General features: G+C 46.7%; 2 protein-coding genes across 3 annotated transcripts in view; one reads left to right on the top strand and one right to left on the bottom strand.

The window, feature by feature from the left end:
• The window catches only part of ASPSCR1 (ASPSCR1 tether for SLC2A4, UBX domain containing), a 35,183-nt gene extending 29,776 nt beyond the window's left edge, over positions 1-5,407 (top strand). The window contains exons 13-16 of the mRNA XM_038157059.1: positions 2,385-2,436; positions 3,144-3,213; positions 3,552-3,727; positions 4,296-5,407. Of these exons, the coding sequence (XP_038012987.1) occupies positions 2,385-2,436; positions 3,144-3,213; positions 3,552-3,727; positions 4,296-4,309 (312 nt within the window). The 3' untranslated portion in view covers positions 4,310-5,407. The remainder of the gene's footprint in view (positions 1-2,384; positions 2,437-3,143; positions 3,214-3,551; positions 3,728-4,295) is intronic.
• A 2,303-nt stretch (positions 5,408-7,710) lies between these two features.
• CENPX (centromere protein X) lies at positions 7,711-9,082 on the bottom strand. 2 transcript variants are annotated; one of them, XM_038157072.1, is made up of 5 exons: positions 9,004-9,082; positions 8,877-8,928; positions 8,747-8,800; positions 8,399-8,484; positions 7,711-8,283 (listed from the first exon to the last, which is right to left on the bottom strand). In XM_038157072.1, the coding sequence occupies exons 1-5, from the start codon at positions 9,040-9,042 to the stop codon at positions 8,269-8,271; spliced, it is 246 nt and encodes an 81-aa protein (XP_038013000.1). In that variant the 5' UTR covers positions 9,043-9,082; the 3' UTR covers positions 7,711-8,268. The 2 variants fall into 2 exon arrangements, with proteins under 2 accessions (XP_038013000.1, XP_038012999.1); XM_038157071.1 differs by having other exon boundaries at positions 8,399-8,487; positions 9,004-9,075.
• Between the last annotated feature and the right edge of the window lie 53 nt (positions 9,083-9,135).

The raw sequence follows: 9,135 nt of genomic DNA on the forward strand, positions 1-9,135 counted from the left end.
TTTGAACTAAAGGGCTTTGAGTTCTGAGTTTCTGTGCTTACTTATCTCCTTCAGAATGTTAATTATTTACCAAGATAATTGGTCGGGAGGCAAAAAAAAGAGAGGGGAGGTTATTAAAAAATTCCAACACTAACACACTACAAAAACCTCATTTTCCAACTTGCAGCTGGCATGAAAAGGATGTTGTGTGTAAAAGGGCTTGAGTGTATGTGTGTTGGGGGGGGCCTTTTTTTAAGGCACCCATTTCCTAAATAGACGAATGCTGTAGGAACATCAAAGCTCTTTTGAGAGTTTTTTCTGGGATTTCTAAACCATGTCTGGTACTTTGTAATTAAAAAAGTTTATGGAGAGCTGCCTTTGTGACTGGAGCAGGCAACCTTAGGCCCTGTTGATTGAGGAATGAAATGTTAAAAGACCTAATAAATAATTATTTTGCTAAAATGTCGGTTCAAGGATGCTAAAATGTCGGTTCAAATGTCGGCCTGGATGCTTTAGCAGGAGCTGGGTCTTGGAGCAGAATGATAAATGTCTCCTGTTTCAGCCTAGCGTGCTGTTGACTGTGCTGCATGACACAGTCTCCTGTGGCCTCTGGATTAATGTCAGAACAATGCGTAACACCATATGCTCGTCTGAAGCTTGGAGGCAGGAAGAGAGGTGAAGGTATTTCATTTTGCCTTCAGTTAATACAATTTTATTCATCTCCATATTAGGCAGCAGTCCACAGCCTCCTCTGTGAAGATCAGGGTTCTTTTGAGTTCTGGTAATTGCTGTGCTGGATTGGGTCCAAGGACCATCATTCCACTATCCAGCTTGGGCTGATGGTGGCAACAGAGGCTCAAGAAAACTCCAGAGCAGTCAGTCTGCCCTGCACAGTTCCCAAGTACATTTGAGTGATACCAAGTGGGGCAGTGCCTTGCTTTTATCTGGTTATTTATTTATTGGATCAGTGTGACAAATTTAGTGTTACCATTCTGCCAGGGAAAATGTAGACCATTAATTAAGATTTGCTGTACAGTTTCTGGCTATAGTAGTACTTGCCTCTTTTACACCATGATGATTTGGTTTCTTTACCTGTCTCTTAGTACAAGGCTTCCTAAAAGCTTAACAGAATTGTTTCAGCTAGTTATTCTTTATGTGGTATTATACTGGCTTATAATGCATGTAATAAATGTGATGGTTATTTTTTCAGAATCCTTTCTGGAACAGCTGGTTATGCCATATCATATTAATCTTCTCCATATCTTACCCTTTTAAAAATCTAAGCCTGAACTTGCAGTAGTGCCTGTTTTTAGAATGAAATTTAATAACTTTGACTCCCTTGCTCTGCGTTTCCCTTGGTAACACTTGGATTCACCACTGGATGTGGGGGTGTAGTGCTTTGTGATGTAGCACTGAGTTTTTTTTGAAGAGGTGGTGTGGCACTGGGGTCTCTGTTGGGGACACAGCAACCTCCATAGGTAGGTCCCTCCTTTATACCTACAGGTGCATTTGTGATTCCTCAGTTGAACGGGGGGTGTGAGTCCAGTTTCACAGTTTCTCTGGTGCCCAGAAAAGGACCAGAAGATACTGAAGTGACCTGCATCTGGCGTATGGGAGAGGGAGAGAGAGAGTCAAGGTGTTCAGCCTGGAAAAAAAAAAGAAGCTCTGTGGGGTCTTGTCAATGTGTGTAGTAAAAGAGATGGGAAACAGCAAGGAATGTGGCCCAGAGTTCTTAGCTGTGCCCTGTAAAAGGACCAGAGGAAATGGACACAAATTACTGGGACTTCCATTGAAATAAAAGGAAAAAAAAATAACCACCAAACCCACTGGATAGAAAAAAATGTTTGCATATGGCAATTTTTCTGATAAGTAGGAACTAGGAATTCAGGTTCGATTTATAAAAGGAAATACTTAATCCTGGAAAGATGGTGGAACTAGATAAATTTCAACTATAGACAGGGTGTAAATGTAATAAAACTATTTAGAATAGATTTTGGAAGGGCACAGTTGGATTTTTCTTCTCTTGGTGTCAGCTACTCAGATCTTAGAAGATTCTGCGTCATATTAATGTTATCTGCTCAGCAGTGGAGAATCTGGTTGCAATACAATGGCCTGAGATACGGGGACAGAGGAGAAGGAATGGCAGGGCATTCCTGCAGTGAGCACTTGCTGTGGAGGTCTCATCACCTGTTTAGTGCATCAGGTCATAAAATTTTCCTTCATGTCTCACTCTGAATGGCCTGTGGTCTGCACAAGTTTGAAGTTTTCCTGAATTACAGATGGTTAGTGACCTTGGCTTGAACTCCATGAATTTGTCTGTAGCTGTCTAACCTGCCTCTAATGTTCACAGTGAACTGTGAAAGCATCTACAGACAGTGATACCTTCTTTTCCCCTTTTGCTGCAGGCTAACCTTTTCCCAACTGCTGTCATCCATTTTGGATCGGAGGAGCGCAGGGGTGAGTGCACTTCCTTTCTCATTCAGCTGACTGTATCGTTCCTGCAGTAGAGTCAGTATTGCATCTTTTCTGTCAGAGTTCTTCTGCAAAAGAAGCTGCAGTCCTATGGGATGCTGGTGAATGTCCCCATTCTGACTGGCAAAAGCTCTTCAGAGCTGGTTCTGTCAGCTTGAGCACAGATGTAGACATTGTACCTCTCTTGTGGGATTTGATGGTGGGGAGTAGGCATTGTCTGCCATGGGATCAAGAGTGATGGAAGAATGACTCTGTAGGAAGAAAAATCCTGTCAAAATGTTAACCAGACAAATGTCTATGAAATGTTTTTTGCGGAGCTCCTGTGGTAGTGGACTGGCTGGAGATGGTAGAACAGATCTGACTCTTAGGTTCTTTGGCATCTCTGGTTTATGCTTAGAATCCCTGTTTCTCCCAGAGGCCAAAGTATGCTGTGGCTTCACAGAAAAGTTCCTGAGATGCAGTGAGCACTGAAAGAAAATGTCAAGGTCTTGAGGTTTGAAAGATGAAATAGAACACCTCTGAGTCGTGAAAGAAACTGGCATGGTTTACTAATGCTCTGTGTCATTTGGAGGAAGGTGATGTAGGTTTCCTGTAGTATACAGCAGTGTTTTTTGAGCTGAGCGCTGTGTGGTACTGTGGTGATTGATGTATCTATGTTACCAAATAAGTGATTTGGTTTCATTTCTAAACAGCTTGTTACCTGAAATCAGACCTGCTGAGCTCTGCAGTTTCTCCTTCTGCAGCTGATTTATTAGTAGCCAGGTATGTTGGGGTTGATAGAGTTGCAAATGCCATAATATTTCAGGAGTGGGAAGCATGAAATGAGCCCATTTTACTACAAAGAAAAGTGCTTTCAAGATACTAGGACTTCCTTCAGTCCAGAAGCAGTCATACTGCCATACTCGACTTCATGGCTTTGTGAGTCCTTTGCAAAGTGGGATTTCAGTGACTTAAGTAAATACTAGTGCTTCTATCATGGAAAAAGGAGAGCTTTTTCAATCTAACTTTAAAAGTTTAAAGGTGGTGATGGTACAGGGGGCTATTATGAAAAGTGAAGCTTAATTCTATTTGCTTATTTCCTTTCTCTGATGTTTGTCCAGATCATTAGTTCCTTCTGCTTCATCAACTTTGGCATCAGTGGTTCCATCCCTATCTGAACCAGAAGTGGGAAGTGACAAAGAGACCATTGAGCAGCCAGAAGCAGCCAACACTCAGGGAGCTCCACAAGTGCTTAGAAAAGCCCCTGGGAAAATACCCAAATGGCTGAAGCTTCCAGGTATCAGTGAATGGAGGGACCTGGCTAATAATGCCAAATGTGAACTTCATGGATGAGAGTTTTAGTATCTGGAAGACAGTGCAAGGCTATCAGTTCCAGCAAGCAGAGGGAAAGGTGTGAGGGCTCTGAACAGTGAGTCAGTGTGTTTCCCTGCTGTGGTCAGTGTGGTTGAGATTGGTGCTGAGATGCTGATGCAGTGGGAAACAGGATCTTCACTGTTTCCCATTTCCAGTATGTTTGAAGCATTGCCCTTGAAATACTTTTCCAAGATTATTTGGATAAAGTATAATCATCCCACCTACCTGCGCAGGTTTCCCATTTAACAGTTGTTATGAAAGGTTAATAATATGCTCTAAGCTGTATGTTAATAACGTGAAGGATGAAGTTCCCTGCTCCAAAAGTTGTGATGTGTTCACCATTTCACCTCCCCAAGTGCTCTCTTGTGGTCCCCAATGCTGCCTGAACACAGCAGTGACCAGAACCCTCCTCCACCAGACTGTTTTATTGAGAAATGAGTAAGTGATAATTACATGAGAAGTGTTTTAATGGTGCTCTGTTTATTTTGTAGGTGGAAAGAGATGAAGCATCCTGGCCTGCTGGATCACTGAGTTGTCAGCTGTGCCCTCCTCTCCACGAACTTACTAAGAATGTGTAAAAGGTGTTGGTGGCCCTGGAGAGATCTAATCTGTATGAACATTAGTTATAAAAGGAGAATGGCTGTTTCAGATACCAGTTGCAGCTGGTGGAGGAGTGGAGGGCCTGTTTGTGACTGCTGAAGCAAGGTTAGAGGTTAAATTTAAGATTTCTTGCATGCAAATAATAAGAATAGAGAATTAAGGGGGACATAATTCCTAAATACTTTCTGCAAAGGACTTTGTTTCTATCCACATTTTTAAATTCAAATCCTCTCAGTTCCGCCTTCAGAGATCACTTGAGTCTAGCCTGTATTCTAGTGGCAAGATAAAATCTGGTTCAGCTTTACCTATAATTGTTAAGTGGTGCCTAGAACAAGACTTCTCTCTGCTTCTTAGTGATTAGGGTTAGTGCTGCTGATAATTCTGGACATAGATGGCTGGAAAATGAATGAAGAGGAAGCACTTAAGTTTCTCAAACCTATTCAGAACAGTGAACTTTCCTGTGAAGCACCCAGGCTGCTGCACTGATATTGTGCTCGGTTGCCAGAATCTTGTTAACAGACCCACAGGTGTCTGTTCATGGAATGCCTGTTGAGCTTGTTTCTGCCCTAAGCTCTAGTTTTATTTTCACTGTGTATAATTACCATCTGTAATTAGTTACAGTCAATGAAAAAACATCCAGTTGAAGGGTCTCTTCAAATGACAGTTGATTGGTGGCCTGAGTATTCCCAGAGCAGGGTAGCTGTGCTCTGCACTGCAGTTGGTGTACAGGGAAAAGGCCCAGTCCAGATCTTTGTCTCCTGCAGATGTCGTGGGAGGATGAATGTTGGTTAGAATTGCCCTTACACTGGAGATGGACTCTGTTGTGCCATGGCAGTCATGGTGCTGGGTTTTATTTGAAGTCTTCTCCGTGGATCAGTGATCTGTGGAGAGCTGGGGTTCCATGGTACAGTAATACCATGTTTTCCATTTTCCTTGTTTCCTCCCTGCACTACGTGTGCATCTGCACAATTTGTAGATGTAATAAAGCAGAGTGGCCACAGGGGCCCTTTTGGTCAGTGCCTTTAATAGCTTCTTGCCCTGGCACTTGGTGTGTCTGTCAGTTCACAGGAACCTGCCCTCCTTTCAATTGGCCTGTCATGCCTCGTTCCCTTCCTCCCATTTTTTTTTCAACAAAGCAAAACTGAGCTTTGTACCATCTGAATGAACTTCAAAGTGGCTAGAAAGGGCACCCTGGGTTCCTGGCACTTGTCATTGTCTCCCTGCCTGGCCAACATTTCCCTTCAGGTCTGATTACTTCCAAATGCTCACAAATGCTTTGAAGAAACTTGGAGGGAGGGGGGAGGCATGAAAGAAAGGTGGAAGAGGAAGAAGGAGACTCAAAGCAGAAGGAGCACAGAATGCTTTAGCAAAAAAATGGGTTGATTTCTTACATGACACCAGACATGAGAGCACTGTGTACAGCTCCTGCACTCAACCCTCCCTGTGGAAAGCAAGCCCTTCTGCCACTTGGTAGGCTATAAAAGACATACCACAGCAAACAAAAAAAAAGTCAAATAACGTTAAATGTTTATTAGTCTTTAGTGGATTAACTGTGGGCTGAGTCCACGCTGCATAGGGCTGTCGGTATCAGGTGCTGAATCAGGCTTATTCATGTCACACAAATCAGAGGTAGACAGTAGCTACAGCTGCCTTGCTGAATTTGTACAGGATATCCTGTGGGGAAACCAGGAGCTGTTGCTAATGATAGGTGGTGAAATACTTGTGCTGGTGTTTTTGGTTTCCAGGATTAGAATATGCAGAAGCAGTGTGACTGGGAGGAGGTTTCAGTGTGCCTTCAGATGTGCTAGTCCTTCTGTTTTGAAGAGCACAGGTGACATCAAATATTATGATCTGCTTAACTGATTTTCTTAGCTGCTCTAATTATGTCAGTTTTTGTAAAGGGTTAGGACCATAACTATCCCCTGCAAGTACCTGACATGAAAAAACAAGTTTAGGTACACAAGCAGCAATATCAGTATTCCTGGGGCAGTTTCATGGGTTAAGTGTAAGGGCTTTACATCGCTGACTGTGTTCCCTCCGGCAGTTCTGCCCATGCTTGTCCCTTGTGTAACTCAGCTTGCATCAAACCCAGTTTAACCACAAGAATGAAAAATTGCTACCTTCAATAGCTAGACAAGAGGTCTTATTCTCCTTCCCTATACAAAGAGTTACTTTTAGCTGCTGCTGCTGCTATTCAATTGCTGCTTTACTGTGGATGTCCACATCAGCAGTTCTCTGTGTGTCAGGGAACTTGAGCCTTTTTAGGGCAGCAGCTGTGGGACTGCTGTTTCAGTAGGTGTCAGGGTGGAGGCAGTGACAAGGGCCTGAAATCTGGAAAAGGCAAGGAAGTAGGGGTGAATTCTTTAAGGGGGACAGGACACCCCCACATTTAAAATGGTGGGCTCTTCACTAAGGTATTTGCTACAGGGATTCCTGTCCTGCTGAAGAACAGTACCTGCAGATAACTGATGAACTGGTTTTGTTTCAGGATCACTTCTGCTACAGTCGCTGAACTCATCCCTGCAGTTTTAGGGCATTCAAAGGTAGTATCACTTGCCTTTTTTTTTTTTTTTGCTATTGCCTTTTTTTTTACCAATGGTTGCAGGGCTGAAGACTGAAGCAGGTCAGTTCCTTCGTTGCCTGTGTTGTACAGCTGAACAGTTGTCTCGGCTGAGAAGCTGCAGTGCTGAGGGCTGGGGACTGCTTAAGCTGCTACTGTCACAGATGTGTACCGAAAGGGCAGTTTTTGTGAGGGTTCCAAGTGGTTGGTGTCCTGAGGGATGACCCCGATAGCTCCTAGCTCACAGTGACCCACTGAGCCTCTGCCTGTCACAGCTGCTCCTGAGCAAAGGACTGCTCGCTGTGGCGAGCCAGCGGCCGCCCTCCGTGCAGCCAGCCCTGCACTTCCAGCAAAGCCACTTGGGCTGTGTGGGTCCTGCCCACATGTGTAAGGTTTCTTATTTCACAGTGGCCCCCCCGCTGCCAGAGGGGCCAGGCTGTCCCGTGATGTGGGATTCTCACACATGCTGTTTGTTATTTTGTCCTTTTTTCCTTTCGTCCTACAAAGATTTAGGGAAGAGGGTGGGTGAGGGGGAAGCTCTGCAAGGCTTTGAAGCAACTTGACTTTTGATGATGAATTGCAGCAAAGAGCCTACACAAGGAAGGGAGACTTGTTTTTAACTTACTGATGTTCCTTTGTGAGAACAAATTTATAGCAGAGGGGGAGCCGCCTCTGAGGAGAATACTGAATGGTTAAAAGGTTTCAAGCATTCTTTGATGTCACAGCCCGAGAAATACTGGAAGGTAGTGAGGGACAGACACTGTTTATTTATAAAATAAAGATCAGTTACCTGCTTTTGGCAAGAGCTTGCGACTAAGCTCCTGTTAATGACCTATTCATTAGGAAGGCTTGGAGCTGCACCTGGAGTTGCTGTTACAGCTGCCTGCTTGAGGCAGTGAGAGCCTGAAGGCTGGATGATATTTCCAGCCATTAAATCTTTCCATGCATCTCTGTGAAGCAGCACCTCTTTCTCATAATAGCTGAGAAAGCAACAGCTTCTTACCATGTTGTGAAATACAGGCCTCTGTTGCAGGAGTAGGGCAGCAAGATGGAAACCAGTTATGCACTCAGCTGAACAAAATAAAGGCTTTCTCATTAAGCCTGTGGCACCCTCTTCTCAAAAATGGTACCTGACACCATTGTTGCTTTGGGCTGTGTTGTGCTTGGTAAAGGAGAGAAGAGACAGAAGCAAAATGGCAGAGGAAGAAAAAGTTGAGACTGTTTGTCCCAGAGTGTCTCTGAGGCTGAGACACACGTCAGGTCAGGACTGTCTGTTGACAGGCGCCATGTGCTTCAGGAGGCTTCTAGAAATCCAGAAGCTGCAAGGAAAGAGCAATAAGCAAGTCAGGACAGAGGTTGGGTTCTCAAAAGCTCCCGAAAGGATGAGGATTAGGCTGTTCTGCTCCCATGCAGTTCAGGCCCACAGTTACATACCAGCTGTGGCAATACTTTCTCCAGATGTTCAGTATCCACCTTCTTCAGGTCCTCTGCCTGAGCCTGCCGCGCTGCCCGTGCCGCTGCTTCTGCAGCGCAAGTGAAAGGAAGGGCAGGGCAGTGAGAGGGGTCTGGGGGCGGTCACCTGGCGCGTCTCGTCCGGGGCGCCGGGCTGCTGTCCCGGAGGAGGGAGGCGGCCCAGCGCCCCGGAGGAGTGCGGCACGCTGGGTCCGGCCTGCAGCCGTGCAGGAGGCCGCGGGCCGGGAGCGGCCGAGGGGCAGCCAGGTGCTCGGGGCAGCCGGGAGCCCATCGCCGCAAGGCCGGGGCGGGCCGGCCCTGCGCGCTCACCTCGGACGAAGACCTTCAGCAGCTCGGCCATCAGCAGCTGCGCGTCGGCGTTAACTGCAAGCACAAGGCGGTGAGGGCAGGCGCGGGCGCGGCCCGGCCCGGCCCGGCCCGCCCGCCGCCGCCTCGGTACCTCGGGTCCTGCCGTCCCGGAAATGGAGGCGGAGAAGCCGATCCACGGTGTCCTGTGCGGAGAGAGTAACGGGTGAGCGGGGCCGGGCCGCGCCCGCCGCCCGGAGCCGCGCCCGGAGCCGCCGCACCTTCCTGAAGCCGCCGGCGCGGCCGCCGCGCTCCTCCATGTCCCGCGCGCGGCCGGGCCCGCCTCTCGGGGGCGCGCCGGGCGGGGGCGCGCGGGGCGGGCGGGGAGCGGTTCCGGGGGAGCGCGCGCGGCC

The sequence above is a fragment of the Motacilla alba genome, chromosome 18, assembly GCF_015832195.1.
Source record: "Motacilla alba alba isolate MOTALB_02 chromosome 18, Motacilla_alba_V1.0_pri, whole genome shotgun sequence".
Lineage (NCBI taxonomy): Eukaryota > Metazoa > Chordata > Aves > Passeriformes > Motacillidae > Motacilla > Motacilla alba.

Coding starts and splice junctions, on each gene's coding strand:
- CENPX (XM_038157071.1), bottom strand. CDS start 9,042: ATGGAGGAGCGCGGCGGCCGCGCCGGCGGCTTCAGGAAG. Junction 8,801..8,876: donor CCGGGACGGCAGGACCCGAG/GTACCGAGGCGG, acceptor TTGTGCTTGCAG/TTAACGCCGACGCGCAGCTG. Junction 8,488..8,746: donor GCTGAAGGTCTTCGTCCGAG/GTGAGCGCGCAG, acceptor CTTGCGCTGCAG/AAGCAGCGGCACGGGCAGCG.